Source organism: Perca fluviatilis, chromosome 4 (genome assembly GCF_010015445.1).
Source record: "Perca fluviatilis chromosome 4, GENO_Pfluv_1.0, whole genome shotgun sequence".
NCBI classification, from domain to species: domain Eukaryota; kingdom Metazoa; phylum Chordata; class Actinopteri; order Perciformes; family Percidae; genus Perca; species Perca fluviatilis.
Genome location: NC_053115.1, coordinates 15,491,234 through 15,511,336, shown reverse-complemented (window position 1 = coordinate 15,511,336; position 20,103 = coordinate 15,491,234). Strand labels below are relative to the sequence as shown.

General features: G+C 43.2%; 1 protein-coding gene across 7 annotated transcripts in view; it reads left to right on the top strand.

Annotated features, from left to right (window-relative positions):
• Nucleotides 1-2,935: 2,935 nt before the first annotated feature.
• Nucleotides 2,936-20,103, top strand: part of dip2bb (disco-interacting protein 2 homolog Bb) — a 44,211-nt gene continuing 27,043 nt past the window's right edge. For 6 of the 7 annotated variants that reach the window (XM_039797841.1, XM_039797839.1, XM_039797842.1 and 3 more), the window contains exon 1: nucleotides 2,936-3,220. In XM_039797841.1, the coding sequence (XP_039653775.1) occupies nucleotides 3,136-3,220 (85 nt within the window). In that variant the 5' untranslated portion in view covers nucleotides 2,936-3,135. The remainder of the gene's footprint in view (nucleotides 3,221-20,103) is intronic. The other variant, XM_039797843.1, reaches the window with a different exon arrangement.

Sequence of the window (20,103 nt, the reverse complement as noted above, 5' to 3'; positions counted from 1 at the left end):
GACTGACCGCTGAAGTCACGAGGACCCACGAGATCTCGCTAATTCACGTAGAATAGAACCACAAAACCAACAACCATTAGTTTCCATCCAGAGGAGCAGAGGGGAAACCGCTCTGTGCTGTGTTTTAAAAGGTGTAGTGCAGGGAAATATGATCTGCCGTGAGCACGATGTATTTTATTTTGAAAATGAACCGGATGTTTTATTTTGTTTCTGTGCTCGACTTCCTGTACCGCACAATGCTGCGGAGCTCTCCGGCGTAGAACGCCGCTGTTCTGCAGTCAGTGGAAATACACACGTTGACTTCAATGGAAACCTATTGACTCCGCTGCTGTTCCGGAGCTGTTCCGCAACCGGTGGAAATAGGCTTGCTCTTGGGGGGCATTACTGGAATTGTTGGGTCTTTGTAAATTATAGTGTTGTCTAGACCACATCTATTTGTAAAGTGTCTTGAGATAACTCTTGTTATAATTTGATACTATAAATTGAATTGAATTACTACTGCTTACTTAACCTGATTAACTCTTTTATGACTAACTCTGCACTTTCCCTCAGCTTGTTGAAGTGTTTTACAAGTAGCTTCTTCCAGCTCATTGTTTTAGTTTTACGTCCACAACTTAACTGTTCTGGTTCAGTCTCACCGCTCTCATGGTGTCATTTGGCCTAAGCAGGCAGTTGTTTTCTGCAGAAAAGCTCTTAAAAACCCATCGTACACTTGCTGCCAAGCACCAAACCGCAAACGGACAGTAACAACGTGTTAGTGAACATAGTGGAGCATTTAGCAACTTAAGAGCCAGATATTTCTCTCAGGAGTTGGCGAAGAGCAAAAACAGAACTAAAAGGAGTGTGAATATTACATGGCCAGAAATGTGACTGCAAATGAATGCTAACGTTGCTCTGTATCTGTTGTACACATCGAGCAGATACGGAGCATGCTGGATGTGTAAATAAGCAACTGCATGCTAACAAGTTTGCTATTTCAATTTTAAGTGATAAAATGTCAGAGTTGTGTTTACAGCTTCTTTCCGCTGCCTCATTGTGGCCACAAATGCAGTTTTTATTTAATGATTAACAGTTTTTGATTTTTTTTTTTTAAACAAAACACAAAACGTACAGCTCACAACATAAAAACATCGAACTCCCCCTCTTCTCGATACTTAGACAAAAATTAAGACTAGATGAAATAACATAATATGCAAGACAATACAATAAAATAATAACAAAATCGACAACAAACTACAAACCAAATAAACATTATGTATATGTGATAAAACAATACGCGCTTAGTATACGCCTCTCCCGGCTTCTTAGAGCCCTCCAGAGAGCTTAAGTACTTTCCCCCATTTTCTAGTGTAGACATTAAGTCTTGCAAACCGTTTATATGAAATTTAAACGCTGCCACTCCAGTCATCTCCCAAGCCCACTCCTGGATTGAAGGCACCACTTCATTCCTCCATCCTCTTAGAAGAATATGGCCAGCTATCCACAAATGCAGTTGTAAGAATCTTCTAACCATCTGGACAAAAAAATATTCAGCCTGAGTTCCAAACCGCGAACCTTTTCTTTCCACTTAAATTTGGTGCAGCGGTTATGAGCAAGGGGGTCAAAGTTCAGGGGGCTATGTTATGTCCCAATTGTATGCAGACTGCATGCAGCAGGACACTTCGTAAGGGCTGCTGCAGTACATGCTAAAAGAAAGAAAAAGTATGTGATTTGGAACTCTGCCTCAGTTTGCTTTTCACAGAAAACAATTTGACTTGTCACAGTAGGAAAAGCACAGGTGTAAATAATGCAATTAATGATGGTGGAGTTCCATTTAGTTGATTTCAGAGTATTGTTCACACTGGCTCACTGGCACTTGAATAGTACAGAGCCATCCATATTGTTATATAAACAACCGTGTTTTTCCTACCTCAAAGTCAAAATGTATGCAGGGAGAAAGGTCTATATTTAATCTGTTTACCAAATATTCTTGTTCGTTTTCTACAATAGTACAGTAAGCAATTACATTTCCAAAATAACCTTCCTAACACTGAATGTATGTGAGATTCAACACATTCTTTCTGTTGTGTGACTGTGTGGAATTTCTTTGAATTGCCATGAATTTAATTCAACTTCCTGTGGGGCGGAGTCAATTCAATTCAAATTCCAATTCATGAATTCTGAATTTTGAATTTTGCACAAGCCTGGCGGAGGGTGTGTATAAAAAAACAAACAAACAAAAAAAAAACGATTTGTATTCGAATCGCGATTCAAGCTCTACCGATTCAAAATCGATTCATAGAATTCCAAAAATTGATTCATATTTTTTTTTTTAAATGTGTATGTCTACTGCAATAGATAGATAGATAGATAGATAGATAGATAGATACTTTATTGATCCCCAAGGGGAAATTCAAGGTCCCAGCAGCTTACAGACATCACACACAACATACACATACATCATAACAGGATGTTAAAATAACAAATAAACAAATCCACATGAATAATATGGACAATAAAAGATACTAAATAAAAAATCCACATGAATTTATTAAAGGATATATATATATATATATACACACACACACACACACACACACACACACACACACACACACACACACACACACACACACACACACACATGGGAAAAGTAAGTACATTTGCATACTGTGAATCGTTTTTTGAATCGAAAATCGATGTTGAATCGAACCGTGAGCCTAAAAATCGGAATCGAATCGTGACATTTTCTGAATCGTAGCCTACACCCCTAATCTATATGAAAAAGTGTGCCAGGGGAGGATCCCCTGGGCAAGTGAGTGACTCACTGTGAGTCAGTACAGAAAGCCCGGAATGTCCTGAAATCCTAGAGACGCCCCTGCATGCACAGGTGAGATAGCTCTCAGGAATGCAGCTGTAAAAACACAACAGCAGAGGGAGCAGAGAGTCTGCTTTTTATCCGCCGTCCTGTCATGTGACTGACTCCTCTGGCGAGTTGTTCATCTCCACAGTCATGGCGGTGTCGGGGAGTCGCGAAGATGGAGTAAACACCACCACTTGATTTTGTGTGCTTAGCTTCATGCTGAACTGTAGGCTAGGCCTACTGCCGTCAACCAAGATATCGCAAACATCCCGCAAGCTGTGGTGCTTCCAACGATGGCCGACCGCCGCGTTGATCTGTCGGCTCTGCCTAAAGAGGTCAGGGACCAGCTGGCGGAGTTGGATCTGGAGCTATCCGAAGGTAAGGTTTCCATACAGTGCGTTTAATAGTTCGAGCTGCGGCGGTGAGCAATGCAAAACTGTGGATCTTGAGCATGTTGACATGAAATCCTCCGCAAACAGTCGCTCTGTGACAGCTGGGTGAGACTCGCTGCTGCTGCAGTGGATCCGGACACGACTACAACAAATGATAAAAAAACAAAAACAAAATAAATGTAAAACCCACTGACCTTTTTTTAAGATGTCATTTCTCCATCAACTGTCCTTGTTGCTTTTATTGTAGCCTACATTGACTCATTTATTTGCGACACACGTTATGAACAAATATGTGTTTGTTAGTAATCTTGCATGTTGTCTTTTTTTTTTTTTTTTTTTTATTTACTTATTTTGATTCACATTAACTGCCTGCATATAGCTCATCACAGCTATTTAAGCATATAGCCTACACTCCTGTCGAGGAAAATGGGTCAAATTTGTCATCCCTGTGTGTGTGTGTGTGTGTGTGTGTGTGTGTGTGTGTGTGTGTGTGTGTGTGTGTGTGTGTGTGTGTGTGTGTGTGTGTGTGTGTGTGTGTGTGTGTGTGTGTGTGTGTGTCCTCAGACATCAGTGGACACTAAATGATGCTTTGGCCCCTCCATTACTCTGCTACTCTCACAGCCTGAACCCTGATACTGCAGCAGATATAGGGTTATTTGTTTTATACGAATTACTGTGGGAAATGGGAATATGGCTGTTGTGCAAGTCTCCTCCTCACACTGAATCACAGTGCAGCAGCTTGCTTATTGCTGTGCAGCTCTCAGGTGCCTGGGGGGTGGATGACTAATGTTATGTTTCACTTGGAGAGCCAAGGGGTGCATGGGCCACTAATAATGCCTCAGTCTCCTCTTGCACCACAGACACACACAGATACCTGGCACTGTCCTGCCCATGTAGAAGAACAGGTGAAACTAAACATCACATAAGCAAACCCAGGTGGAAACAGCCATCATTACTGTGCACTTGTTCAGCCTATTTCATTCATTTTAGTTGTAGCAACTAATAGTAGTAACAGAGCCAGTTTCTGGAATAGTTTTCTCTCATTCATGAAAAGAAAACAAATCGTCCAGGACATGTGTTTCAAAGATTTGAACAGACAAACTGTCAGTGTTTCCCGCACAACCGGCTGTGGATCTCAGTGATTGTTCCACTTCAGTAGCCTATCTTACAGTACAACCAAGCTCAGGCCTCTAATGTAAACTACAATATGTAAACGCTTGTTGTCAAACGAAGCAATAGGCTACCTATTGCTTGAATGTATCAGTTTACTTTGACTGCATGTCATTCATTATACAGAGTGGGGCCATGCTATGCTTGGACCTGAGCTACTGCAGAGTTGAGCGTGTGTTGTGGTTATTAATAGACACCAATTAACTGTGTGATAATTAGGCTGGATAATGGAGGAGGGGATGTTCACCCTGTGTGCATCTCACTTGACATGGGTGAAAGGCAGTGGATGATGGGAAATCACTGTGTAATCAAGTGTACAATATGGAATACGGTAATTGTAGATTAATAACAATATTTACCGTACGCATTACTCAGTTATTTGTCAGGGATGTAAGGCAGTTACAGTAACCGATTAATTTACATCAGGTGGATTATTGATTGAGCACTGTGGTATTATTGCAAAAGCCCTTGTTTTGTGAGGTTTAACGTAATTTTAAAAACATGTTTATTGCAAACGCGACAGAGTGCAAATAATGAGCTTTTGAATCAAGTCTGTAGTGAAAATATATTATAACAGACGTGGTCAGAATAATTCAAACAGTCTAGAGCCAATTTAGTATATGTAATAAAACGAGTACATACAGTCAGTTGAAGATTTTTTTATATTTTTTTGGGGCTTTTCCCCCTTTAATGGACAGGACAGGTGAGAGAGAGGGGGAAGACATGCAGGATATTGTGTCGGAGTCGAACCCTGGACCTCTGCTTCGAGGCATAAGCCTCTCAGTACATGTGCGCCTGCTCTACCCACTGAGCCAACCCGGCCACCAGTTGAAGATTTAAGACTGAAAACTAATTTCAGTTTTATCTTTTATTCACTTTGTAAAACACACAGGTTTAGAGCTGCAACTTAGCAATAATTATTTCTGAAGAAAATAGTCAAAAATGTCCATTACATGTTCAATGCCCCGAAGATTCCATCGTCAAATTGCTTGTTGTGAAAACAGAGATGATTACTCAATTTATAAAAGTTGTCAAGGTTTAATTTTCTGTCGAAGATCAGAAAATTGGACTAAGCGTTTCGGCACTACTGGTTATTTTTGCAAAGTAAGAGTAAATGAGAAATCTGTCATCTAATCCAAGTCAGGTTTCAAAGTAATTCCCTTCATATGTCTTGTCAGGTCTCAAGGTAATACAATTGACTCGAGTCAGGATTGAGTTCAAGTCTCTTTATAGTCTTCAGTGTTTCTGCTGTTTAACAGCTTGGAGACAGCTGCTGCTTTGCTCTGGTCAGATGGTCTCACTGGAGCAGCGGCAGTCTATTGACCGAACAATCAGACACGAGGACAGTCAGTCACCTGTGACGATCTTAGTGTTTTTGAGTCGAAACTATGAGTATTAAGGTGACACCCCCAGAGTGACTGAACCTCTCCTGGGGAACTCGGCTTCTGAGGACAACGGCTCCATCCTTTTTAACTTTAGATCACAGACGACTTTTTTTGGTAATAAAAAAAGGCCCGGTGGTATCCAGATGCCCCACTCCTGTATCCACGTCTTCTAGCCTAATGATGTGTGTTCGCCGTCTGCTCAACACTGACGGGACAAGGCGAGCAGCATCTGGCTGCCCAATGAGTTTGAAACCTTCTCATGGATATCTTTTACATGGCAACAATCACCCCATTGTTGTCCCGATACATGGGATGCATCAGCAGTTTTTTTTTTCCCAGAGCTGTGTGTGTGTGTGTCTCTGTGTCTGTCTGTCTGTGCAAGTGTGTGTGTGTGTGTGTGTGTGTGTGTGTGTGTGCGTGTGTGTGTGCGTGTGTGTGTGTGTGTGTGTGTGTGTGTGTTGTCCGTCTGTCTGTGCAAGTGTGTGTATGTGAGAGAGTGAAAGAGCAACTCCACCTACTACTAACCTCCCTGACTGTAAGGGCACTAAGAAAGCCATTGAGGGGATCAAAGACTTGGTGATTGAGCTGGACTGGAATTTAGAGCACTGAACCACAACAGTTTAAGCTGCTCAGCTTGGGAGCGTGTCGGCATCGTAGCGTCTGCAGCTCCTGTGTTTACATTGAGTGTGTGGCAATGACCAGAGGTGATTTTTCTATACAGATGCTGTTCACAGAAGACGACAGGCAGTGTATGGTATCGATCATGTGTCTGTCATACAGTAGAAAACTGTCAAGTACTGGAAGTTGGCAATAAATGTCAGATTCATTTAGTCTTGTTTTAGTCTTTCATCTAGTCAGATATGTACTGATTTGTATTATCATTTTTCCAAATGTGGACTGTATTTAACGTTTGAGAAGTTTGGCTTCTTTTGTTAAATGAAAAAAAACATTTTGTATATATTCTTAAGTAGGGTTTCTCCAAGATTAAGACTGCGTTCAGACCAATTTGAGCACACAGCCCTCTCATTCATTTCAATGGAGCTAGTACGTCAGTGCAGCAATGCTACATACTGATGTTTAGCAGGTATTATGTTTACCATGTTCATCTTGGTTTAGCGTGTTAGCATGCTAACATTTGCTAATTATCAGGTACAGCTGAGGCTGATGGGAATGTCATTATCATTAGTATTGGACACATCTAAATGTTGCCCTGATGGTGGCGCTAGAGAGCAACTCAGAGTATCAGCGACGTTATTGAAATAAATTTTGAGGGGAACATGAACGTCTGCACCAAATGTCACGGCAATCCATCCAACAGTAGTCAACAGACCAACAGGCCGTCACTGCTGTCTGCTAGCATGGCTAAAACCATATTGGTGTCGAAACTCGGATGTCATATTGACACCAGTATCGATACATTTCAAATGATACACAGCCCTACTCATAACCTATGATTCATGCCATCTGCACAGTCCCTGTCAATGACAGAAATCAAAATGTATCACATGTTCAGTAAAGTCAACAGCTCTGCACAGATTACACAGCTAGCCTACATGTGGTCATTTTCTGTACTCCTTAATTTGATTGCTGACTCGCTCTCTGCTGTAACTGCCCAGGCTGATAAGTGGATGTGTGGCTATTCTAGTGACTAGCATCCATCCTGCCGCCTGTCTGCTTCTGTTGCTGCTGTGGAGAGCCAGGTTGTCCATACTAAAAGAGAGTGAGGGAAATGAGAGATTACGGTCCTGCCTGCATCTCTCAATCTAGGTCAGAGCATCAGGGGGCAACACGCATGGCTCATTTAGCCTGTGAGTCACTCTGGGCCAGGACTGCTGCTGGGGATCTCTCTCTCTCTCCCCCACCCACCTGACACCACCACTGCCTTCTCTCTATCTGTCAGGCTGCCACTATTCAACACTTTACTTATTAACAAGTCCATGAAAAAAAAAACAACAACAATGCATTAGTCGGACTTTCAATACATTTCAGCTTTACAACCTCGTCTGTGGCACTCAGCCTCAAGCCCATTTGTTCAGATGTTAATTTTTTAAAATGGTTCACAAATATATATATATATATATATATATATATATATATATATATATATATATATTTTTTTTTTTTATTTATTTCCTAAAACGGCTGGGCTCTGACATTTCTAGCAAACATTTCTCCAAGAGGAGTAAGTACTGCAGCCGTGGATTAATATACAGTTTGTGCACTAGTGAGTATTTATGGAAGCTGGGTGATGTATGTGGGATCTAGAGCTGAAACAATTAGTCGATTGACAGAAAATAAATCAGAAACTAATTTGATACATTTGTTTTCATTTAGCAAAAATACCAAACATTTGCCATGTGAGGATTTGATGCTTTTATTTGTCATAAATGATAGCAAAAACAATGAATTGAGAAAATAGTCTAAAGATGAATCGATAATGAAAATTATTGTTAGTTGCAGCCTTAGTGGGAAATTAACTACAGTGCCTATAACAAAGGAACATGTCACCCAGTAAAAAGATTTGGCCCACTGGTGTGTTTCTGAAAGTTTTTGGATAACAGTGGAGGTCTATGGCACAGAGGAATAAACTGGATACACAGACATACTGGATACTTGTTAGTAGGATCAGTTCATTGCTGGTTTTCATCTTTTCAAGGGATTTTTTGGCAGTAAAAAAGAACAAAATCACCAAATGTATCCTTAAGGGCTGATGGCCTCTGGAAAATACTGGCTGTGTGTGTGCCATGCTTACGTAAGCAGTTATTCATGCATGTGTTTGCACGCAGCATTGACAGGGACAGGAAGCAAAGCATTCTGATTTAGCCTATCTATTTAGAAGCTCATTAACTGTTGCAGAGGAGCTGATCTCTAGTCAGTGCTTCAGGCCACAGACTTGGGTTTTACACCACAAAAAGAGGGCTGGGTATCGTTCAAAAATGTACGATATTGGTACCGTGACTTCAATACCGGTTCCTGAACGATACTTTTTTCAATACCAATTTTTATAAAAGAAATAAAAAAGAAATAACATTACGGTACAAACTGTTTTTATTTATTTTTCAGCTCCATAACAACTATGTGACGCACACTGTAGTCAAGCCTCTCAAAATACAACAACACACAGACGTAAGCCTCGTCTCTGTGCGTAACGTAGAGTTTTTCCTGCATGCCTCAACAACGTGTAGACAGCCAATCCCCAGCATAATTAGATCTTGGTAGAAGCATGCTGCAAGCTTATTGGCTCACTGACGCTGATGAGATTTACTCCTCAGGTATTGAAATTTGGTGATACTCAATACAATGGAGGCAATTCGGTTGGTGCCGAAAAGTATCGGAAATTCGATGCCCAGCCCTACTCCTCTGCCACCCATGTCACACAGAAACAACACAGCAGGATGCAATTGTTCTCTTCTTATATTTTTGGAAATGAATTTGTAGTATTATATAACACCATGTGTGTCTAATTTCACCGTGCACACACAAACGCTGGGGATGCATTGAAGCCTTGTATACAAAAAAGACTAAATAATTTAGATGAGACTCAAGCGCACACCTCCGCACAGACACGCACTGTCAGCTGGGTAGCTGAACCACCTCACCTCCTAGTCAACAGTGACCTGCATGTGGGCTCTCAACCTCTTCTTGCTTTAAAGCTGTGCTTTACTAAACCTGGTATTCGAATCAACCTTCCTCTGATCTATTTGTTCTCTTACATCTACAGCTTGTAGCTAAAAGGATGGAAAGAAATGACAGTGCAGGAATAAGTAGTGGTCAGGTCACTGTGCTATTCACTGAATTATTTATTATTAAAAAATGCCAAGTGGAATTAGCTGCAGCTGAAAAAACAAATTGAGGATGTGCCTTTTTTTGTTTTGTATCGTAAATTTAATAATTTGTGGTTTTAGATTGCTGGTCGACACAAAAGATGAGGGACATCTTCCACTATTGTCTGATTTGATTACTTAAATAAATGACTGGCAGATTTGTCAGTGATAATTATATAATTGTTTGTTGCAGCCCTAATCAAAAATTCCTGCAGCCCAAGGTGACATCTTCATATTTTTCTTTTGTCTGATCAACAGTGCCAAACCCAAATATTTTCAGTTAACAATGAGAAAAAAAGTGAATTCTCACATATGAGAAGCTGAAACCAGTGAATTTTTAGCATTGTTGCTTGATAAACAACTTCAATGATTTGTTGTTGATTAATTATTTGTAAATTGACTGACAAAAAGGCTTCCTTTTGTAAATGTAATATAATCTCACTCTTCATTTCTTAGTTGCTTCCTATTGCATTCCATGTGACCGCCCTCATCGTATGGTGCTGTCCTGTATCATCACTATGGTTTTACATCTCATGTTCCCTCATGCAGCACCACATGGGTCTGGTTTCTATGGATACGGACCATGTGGTGCCCCCACGCCCTGCTCCCCAACCCCACGTACACAAACACTTTCACTTTGTAAATTGTCCATAAAGCCTTTCCAGATTAGAACAGCCATATGTTGGAGCTGCACATACAATTGAATGCTGCTAAGCTGTTAAAACCATTACAGAGGAAACATGGGGTCTCTGCCACTCTGTCAAAACTTGTCGACAAGCTGTTCAAAGGCTGCTCCAAATGTGGTGGAGAAATGTAGCTGTTTCTTGCCTGGATTTGGAGGAAAGTACAAACGTACAAGCTGTGTGTATCCTTTGCAGACCTCAGTATCCCATAAAGCATAGCATGCAGGTCGAGGCGTCCAGGCGATCCTCAGAAAATATGTGACCATGTTGTATTTTCCAGGTATCTCAGCTCAGATAGTCATTAATTTAACTAATAAAAGCCACTGAAGGTATCCATCCTGGTAATACACTTGGACATTCTGTGATTTATGTGATTTTATGAGTTGATGAGGGGGAACTCACCAACATTTTATGTTGTTTTCTACTTACTGTAAAAGCTTTACATTCATTTGTGTAAATGCCTTTTCATCCACCTATTGCTCCTGATGCCGTTAGTGGTTTTGAGGAGGAGGGATTTTCCATCTCTTGATGTTTATTCAATTTTTCCCCCCTTATGTGCTGTGGTGTTTTTTAAATAGTTCCTTTCTTGTCGTTCTAGAGTGGTTGGGCAGGAACCGTTGCTATTGTGGGCCTGTAAAGCACACTGAGACATTGTAGGTGGAAGTGGGTTGTACAGATACAAAAAGTTGACTTGACTGCAGAATCTGAGATCACCTTATATTAAGTGACAGAGACAACGAATAAGTCTCTTGAACTGTGTGTGTGTGTGTGTGTGTGTGTGTGTGTGTGTGTGTGTGTGTGTGTGTGTGTGTGTGTGTGTGTGTGTGTGTGTCGTTTAACTATATTCGTGGGGTCCAAAAACCGGGAGTCCAGTATACTTGTGGGGTCCGGACAGCTTTGTGGGGCCAAAATGCTGGACCCCACAACTTTAAAGAGCAGTTTGTGAGTTAAAACTTGGTTTTAGGATTAGGGATAGAATTAGGTTATGGTTAGGGTGAGGGTAAGGGTTAAGGTTAGGCATTTAGTTGTGATGGTTAAGGTTAAGGTAAGGGGCTAGGGAATGCATTATGTCAATGACGGGTCCCCACAAAGATAGTGAAACGCACTTAGGGTGTGTGTGTGTGTGTGTGTGTGTGTGTGTGTGTGTGTGTGTGTGTGTGTGTGTGTGTGTGTGTGTGTGTGTGTGTGTGTGTGTGTGTGTGTGTGTGTGTGTGTGTGTGTGTGTGTGTGAAGTGTAGGTGTGTCAGCCACGCCCTCCTCTTTCATTTTGTCTGCTGTGCACAGAGAAGAAAAAAACAGAAGATGGAAAGGAGGCACTGCCTGAGTCACTTCTTTTCAGTTAACTGGATGCACTTCTTTGCTCTTATGCTTTGTAACCCCTGTCATTACTTCTACTGGTCCCGAAGGGGTGTTGTGTGTGTGTGTGTGTGTGTGTGTGTGTGTGTGTGTGTGTGTGTGTGTGTGTGTGTGTGTGTGTGTGTGTGTGTGTGTGTGTGTGTGTGTGTGTGTGTGTGTTGTGTGTGTGTGTGTGTGTGTTTCATCACTCCCTGTTGGGGTTGAGTTTAACGAGTGTGTGGAGTGAAACATGAATCACTCGGTTACCTGAGTTGGCCACACCCTGCCTGCTACTCCAGAAGGAGAGAATCACTTGAGACCTGCAGAGAGAAATAGTGTTAGGTGTGTGTGTGTTAGGGCTTCAGGCTTTTCTAAAGCACTTCTTTCACTCACCAATGCCTGTAATACCAGTTTTATTTTCTGAGTCAATATATGTACATGTATATCTTCTCCTTATGAACTATAATGCATGGTGAAAGAATAATAACATTACATTCAACTTTATTGTCATTGCACAGAGTTAGGGCACTAAAACAATGAAATGTAGTTTAGCACCTAACCAGAAGTTCAATAAACAGTAGTATTATACATAATGTCTTGTAATATACATAGTAAATAATATAGACAGTAAGGGGTGGATATGAATGTGTTGGATATATACTACATATAATATACAGTATTAGCAGTAAATAAACAGTATTGACAGTGTGTAATGAATACGTTAAGATATATATATGGTATAAACAGCAGAGCATGTGCAGCAGTATCAGTAGGCAGTGTAAGTATTAAGTATAAAATATAAAGTGCAGATTGTACTGTAAGTACAAGTTATATCATATATAGAGGTTTACTACTCGACGCAGCGGGCCTGGGTTCGACTCGGACCTGCGGCCCTTTGCTGCATGTCATTCCCCCTCTCTCTACCCTTTCATGTCTTTGTCTGTCCTCTCAAAAATAAAGGCCAAAAATGCCCCAGAAAATCTTTAGTTGAACATTTGCACCCCGCTAAAGGAAGCGGCACATCAAATATTAAATGAAGTTAACTGTTCATACAATACAGTAACGTGAGCTATTTAAATTAGCTGGATACATGGTTAAATGTAATTTGCTCTTACCAGTATATCGCCGTGTGTACTTGGTCCACATCAATCCCGCCAAAACATCTCGGTTACATATATAATGACATATTCTTTGTACATCTTTACAATCATGCATCGAAAGAACCAAGCAGACCTGCCTTATTGCCATCCATCCATCCATCCATCCATCCATCCATCCATCCATCCATCCATCCATCCATCCATCTTCGTCCGCTTATCCGGTGTCGGGTCGCGGGGGGAGCAGCTCCAGCAGGGGACCCCAAACTTCCCTTTCCCGAGCAACATTAACCAGCTCCGACTGGGGGATCCCGAGGCGTTCCCAGGCCAGGTTGGAGATATAATCCCTCCACCTAGTCCTGGGTCTTCCCCGAGGCCTCCTCCCAGCTGGACGTGCCTGGAACACCTCCCTAGGGAGGCGCCCAGGGGGCATCCTTACCAGATGCCCGAACCACCTCAACTGGCTCCTTTCGACGCAAAGGAGCAGTGGCTCTACTCCGAGCTCCTCACGGATAACTGAGCTTCTCACCCTATCTCTAAGGGAGACGCCAGCCACCCTCCTGAGGAAACCCATTTCGGCCGCTTGCACCCTGGATCTCGTTCTTTCGGTCATGACCCAGCCTTCATGACCATAGGTGAGGGTAGGAACGAAAACTGACCGGTAGATCGAGAGCTTTGCCTTCTGGCTCAGCTCTCTTTTCATCACAACGGTGCGATAGATGGAATGTAATACCGCACCCGCTGCGCCAATTCTCCGACCAATCTCCCGCTCCATTGTCCCCTCACTCGCGAACAAAACCCCAAGGTACTTGAACTCCTTCACTTGGGGTAAGGACTCATTCCCTACCTGGAGTAGGCACTCCATCGGTTTCCTGCTGAGAACCATGGCCTCAGATTTAGAGGTGCTGATCCTCATCCCAACCGCTTCACACTCGGCTGCGAACCGATCCAGTGAGTGCTGAAGGTCGCAGGCCGATGATGCCATCAGGACCACATCATCTGCAAAAAGCAGCGATGAGATCCCCAGCCCACCGAACTGTAACCCCTCCCCACCCCGACTACGCCTCGATATCCTGTCCATAAATGTTACAAACAGGATTGGTGACAAAGCGCAGCCCTGGCGGAGGCCAACCCTCACCTGAAACGAGTCCGACTTACTGCCGAGAACCCGGACACAGCTCTCACTTTGGTCGTACAGAGATTGGATGGCCCTGAGTAGAGACCCCCTCACCCCATACTCCCGCGCACCTCCCACAGTATCTCCGGGGGACCCGGTCATACGCTTCTCCAAATCCACAAAACACATGTAGACTGGTTGGGCATACTCCCAGGCCCCTCCAGGATCCTTGGCGAGTGAAGAGCTGGTCCGTTGTTCCACCGACCAGGACGGAATCCGCATTGTTCCTCCTCAACCTGAGGTTCGACTATCGGCCGAACCCTCCTTTCCAGCACCTTGGAGTAGACTTTACCAGGGAGGCTGAGAAGTGTGATACCCCTGTAATTGGCACACCCCCCTCTGGTCCCCCTTTTAAAAAGGGGAACCACCACCCCAGTCTGCACACTCCTTTGGCACTGTTCCAGACTTCCACGCAATGTTGAAGAGACGTGTCAACCAGGACAGCCCCTCCACACCCAGAGCCTTGAGCATTTCTGGACGGATCTCATCAACTCCCGGGCTTTGCCACTGTGGAGTTGTTTGACTACATCAGTGACTTCCGCCCGGAAATCGACGACAATCCCCCGTCATCCTCCAGCTCTGCCTCTAACATAGAGGCTGATAGTCGGATTCAGGAGTTCCTCAAAATGCTCCTTCCACCGCCTCTATTACCTCCTCAGTTGAGGTCAACAGTGTCCCATCCTTACTGTACACAGCTTGGATGGTTCCCCGCTTCCCCCTCCTGAGGTGGCGAACAGTTTTCCAGAAGCACTTTGGTGCCGACCGAAAGTCCTTCTCCATGTCTTCTCCAAACTTCTCCCACACCCGCTGCTTTGCCTCTTTCACAGCAGAGGCTGCAGCCCTTCGGGCCCTTCGGTACCCTGCAACTGCCTCCGGAGTCCTCTGGGATAACATATCCCGGAAAGACTCCTTCTTCAGTCGGACGGCTTCCCTGACCACCGGTGTCCACCACGGTGTTCGTGGGTTACCGCCTCTTGAGGCACCTAAGACCCTAAGACCACAGCTCCTAGCCGCGTTCAGCAATGGAAACTTTGAACATTGTCCACTCTGGTTCAATGCCCCCAGCCTCCACAGGGATGCACGAAAAAGCTCCGCCCGGAGGTGCGAGTTGAAAGTCCGTTGGACAGGGGCCTCCCAGACGTTCCCAATTTACCCGCACTACACGTTTGGGCTTACCAGGTCTGTCCAGAGTCTTCCCCCACCCCTGACCCAACTCACCACCAGATGGTGATCGGTTGACAGCTCTGCCCCTCTCTTCACCCGAGTGTCCAAAAATACGGCCTCAGATCAGATGAAACGATTATAAAATCGATCATTGACCTTCGGCCTGAGTGCGCTCTGGTACCAGGTACACTTATGAGCATCCCTATGTTCGAACATGGTGTTCGTTATAGACAATCCATGACTAGCACAGAAGTCCAACAACAAACAACCACTCTGGTTTAGATCAGGGAGGGCGGTGCCCTCCCAATCACGCCTCTCAGGTGTCTCCATCATTGCCCACGTGTGCGTTGAAGTCCCCCAGCAGAACAATGGATTCCCCACTGGCGCCCCAATGCAGGACTCCACTCAAGGTCTCCAAGAAGGCCGAATACTCGAACTCCTGTTTGGTGCATATGCACAAACAACAGTCAGAGTTTTTTCCCCACAACCCGCAGGCGTAGGGAGGCGACCCTCTCGTCCACCGGGGTAAACTCAACGCAGCGGCGCTCAGCCGGGGGCTTGTTAGTATCCCCACACCCGCCGCAACACACCCCTGAGCAACTCCGGAGAAGAAAAGAGTCCAACCCCTATCCAGGAGTACAGTTCCAGAACCGAGACTGTGCGTAGAGGTAAGCCCCACCAGATCTAACCGGTAGCGCTCCACCTCCCACACCAGTTCCGGCTCCTTCCCCCACAGAGAGGTGACGTTCCACGTCCCCAGAGCCAGCGTCTGCTGCCCGGGTCTGGTCCGTCGAGGCCCCTGACCTTCACTGCCACCCATGTGGCAACGCACCCGACCCCAGCGGTTCCTCCCACAGGTGGTGGGCCCATGGGCTGGAGAGATGGGAGCCACGTAGCTTGTTCGGGCTGTGCCCGGCCGGGCTCCGTGGCAAACCCGGCCACCAGGCGCTCGCCGACGAGCCCACCGTCTGGGCCTGGCTCCAGACGGGGGCCCCGGGCTTCCTCCGGGCAGGGTCACTCCATTTCTACCTTGTTTTTCCATTGGGGTTTTTGAAAAACCCCTGCCTTATTGCATAATTAAAATTTTATTCAAAACAGCGTGTGGCTTGCAAGCTCGAAAGGGGAAAGGGACAAAGCCGGACATCCGGCGAGTGAGCCACGCCCCGGATATACTTCCATTGATCCAGAATAGCCTTCTTGAGGGTTGAAGTGTTGAGGGTTCTAAGAAATATGAACACCTACAATTGTATTGTCATACTGACACCATTCCCTGTCAACTGTCTTGACTTGAATGAAGAAAGGGACATTTTGGAGGCAGTGGAGCACTCTTTGTGGTGAGTCCAAAAATACCAAATAATATGTTTTTGGGAAAATGTGTATAAAATGATGCACAGAATATTTCTCTTTGATGCAATAATGCAACCACGAAAATGCATAGAGGGTTTGAATGTTTCACACAGCCTAAACATTAGAGCTTGAATGAAGAGCTGGAACAAAAGTGTGACATAAGATGATTTTTCCAACTTTAAAAGCTACCTAAAGGGAAATATGAGTAAAATGGTGAATGCTTAGGGCATTAATAAAGATTTAATAAGTTTTGAATGTGGTCTATGCTATCACCCTAAAAGTCAATCATACATTAACCTGCGTGTTCTTGTTAACACGCTTGGAGTCCCGTTTCGACATGCACAGTGAACGGTTGGCTCCTCCCTGGAGATTTTTGCCAAGCACACCGCAAGTATACACATGCATTGACACACACCTGACATGCCACATTATGTAGATATGATATGATCCCAAATGTAATTGTCAAATTACTTTTTATTTTTACTTTATGCTACACAATGACCTTAATTGCGAGGACAGTTTGTTATATGGCGGTTGACTCTCTCTTATTTATATATATATTATTTCTATAGCTGGATTTGGTTTTGTGTGTGTGTGTGTAAATATCAATACTCCCTCATAAAAATAACACACCAAACAGAGGGGGCCCATATGTCACTTTGTTCTGGAAAATGTTATCCTTTTGCCTGACACATAACTAAAGTTTAGATTTGAATTGACTTATAACATTTGAAAGATCCGTCTTGGAGCCTAACGTGGTGTTGTTGTGTGACGTCTCATCTTCAGATCTTGCTGAAATTGTCTGTTTTCTGTGAGATAACAGCTGGAAGTTCCTGTTTTCCCCGTAATAATTGAACTTGTTTGGATATTTTTCGCCGAGCAGGTGTCGACGTGTTTAAGCTGTCATCCTGAAAAAGCAACTGAATGAGATGCGATGAGGGAGAGGAAAAAAGCAGGGAAAGAGAATAGAGGTCGGTAGCTAATTACTATTCAGACGAAGTGCCTGTGGGGTAGAAGGAGAGAGCAGTCTCGCTGCAATTCAAATAATCTGAGGCTAGCGAGTGTGAGAGTGTAAGGGGCTGGGAGAAGGCACAGCTTTGATGTTTCTCTCTGCACATTGTGGAAAAATCAAACATACGCTCCGAGGTGAATGAGACTTTTTCAGCCAATGCATTTGTCAAACCGAGACGAAAGACGAGAACAGTGGCAAGTTCGTGCAAAGCCGGACTGTCACTGAAATGGTTTGATTGTGACCTCCACCATCAGACAGACATGACTGGTTCACTGTGAGAAAGTGAGTTAACAAATGAGGCCCTCATCACCTCAACGGAGCTGTGCTTTGCCTCTTAAGCAGATCTCTTTGAATGTTTATTTGACTGTAAATTGTTAGCAGACAGGAACAGATTCTCATCTGAAATAAGTTACTGCAAAAGAATAAGATTTACTTGAAAAGCACTTTTCATACACTAGATACAGCTTGGGCTTCTCAAAGTGCCCTGAATAAAAATAAACAGATATTATAAAGGCTTCTTTAAGTTTGCTCATATTCCAGTTGCCAGTTTCGCCACATTTTCATTTCCTGTCTGATATTATGCAGCTCTGTTCAACTGTAGTTCACTGATTGGATGCACCCCTTTAAAGAGTTTTAACTCTTCAGTTCCCACTGCTGGAACCTGCTTGGATCTGATGATGCAACCATAAAAAACAGATGGATTTCAAATCATCCAGATGGAAGAGTGATTACATTGAGATTCATTTAATGCCACGTCAGCCCCTCCCCCATCACCGACTCCATAAACCTCCCTTCTCTCTCTCTCTCTCTCTCTCTCTCTCTCTCTCTCTCTCTCTCTCTCTCTGTGTCTCTTTCTGCAGAGAAACTGCCTGTTCACATGAACTAAAAATAATTCATGTGACTGAGCGTGGCCAACTGTACCGTTCATGCATTACTTATGGAAGTGTTTGCCTTTTCTCCCTTTTTTTCTCAGAAGAAAAGTCCCCGAGTAGATATTGTGTTGAAGTGGGCTCTCAGGCGATGTCCTCTAAACATGAGCACTTTCATTTTTGTCAGCTCGTCTGTGCAATTTGCTGACATATTGCTGGGTGCCAAAGAACTGTTATGGATGTAAAGATGTTATAATTAAACCTTAGATGAGCAATCATCAAAAGTGTTTGAATGTAGATCTGTGTTGTGTCTTCCGTGGAGTTGTATCGAGATGATACGATCATATGTTATTTTACTATTTCTGTTGTCCACAAGTAAAGATTCCAAGCAAATTGTGTTAAAAACTACCACAATTAGTTTTTTGTTTTTAAAGTTTTTTGTTTGACTTGTGTGAAGACTATTTGTTGGTATATATTTGCCATATGGTGATATGTGTACATGCTTATAATAAAGGATCAAGGATAAATTAAGGCAACTGACCATTAATCCTATTAATAACAATAAAAATGTTCTCAGATCTGGGAACACAACATTTCTATAAAACAGAGTTACGACAGGGTAAGAAACACAAGTGGAAGGACAGTCATGCAGGTTTTAAAGAAAGTCCACGGTTAGCGGAACTTATTTCAAAGACCAAAAAAGGTGACTAAAAATAACTACCCAACTGTCTGTTAGAAACATCCATCACAGTTTACAGACTGAATTACTGGTTAAAAGTTGCCATATATTGTACAATGAGATATTATTACAGACATAGTGTGCATGTTCAGATTTGGTTTTATCTCTATATAAAGTGGTTTAGATAATCTGACAACTGTTGAGATTGAAAGTCCATTCTTGACCTGAAACAGCAGTTGACACAACAATCTCATTATATGGTCCATTTAGTAGCTCTTCTGTAGCTTTCAATCATAGCACATTATCTTCCTCTGTAGATAAGAGTTTGCCCAGTTGTTGTGGAATTGTAGATAGATCAAATTTAAAAGTTCATTCTTGTCTAAACTGTAAACTCTTTACAAATTGTCTTGATTGTAGGACGGCTCATGTTTTCTGGCCAAAACTACAACAATTAGACTGAAGTCGTAGTAAAGCAGAACTATCCTTTTCATATTGATGTATTTTTATTAATATTATGATGGATAAACCTATATCGCCCAGCTCCCAGGGCTGTGCTGTATGCAGTTGTTCACCTGTGTCAGTGTGCCAAGAAAATCCTCATCTAATCTCTGTTGTCCTCTGTGGTGTAACTGGGAAAAGGCGACACCAGTGGAATACAGCTTTAAGCTTTCATCGCTGTGTGTCTAAGCAGCATAATTTTTTAATCAGGGATTAACTGTCAGAGCTCCAGGAGATGATACAACTGCAAAAGAGTCACAGCTGGTCACAAAATGGGATCACCTGTCAGACTGGCCAATATCACACTGAGTGGAAAGAACCCAGGGTTACTACACAAACAGCGGCAGGCTTTTATTAGTTTTCTATTTTGACTTTTTTTAATACAGGACTTTTCCCTTGTACATACTTTAAGTTACTGTGTTATCGAGCCATTCTTAGTGATGAAGAGTGGACCGGGCAGCCATTGGTGGATATACTGAATGAAGTACAGTCTCTCCAGATGGATTTTTAGTCTGAAAGTCTGACAGCTTTGCCCACAGAGGAATTTGGCAAAGTAACTGAATCGCTTTAGGGCCAGCGGAGAAGCTCAGTCGGCCTCTTGGTGAGGTGGAGGAAGATGCAGATGGGCT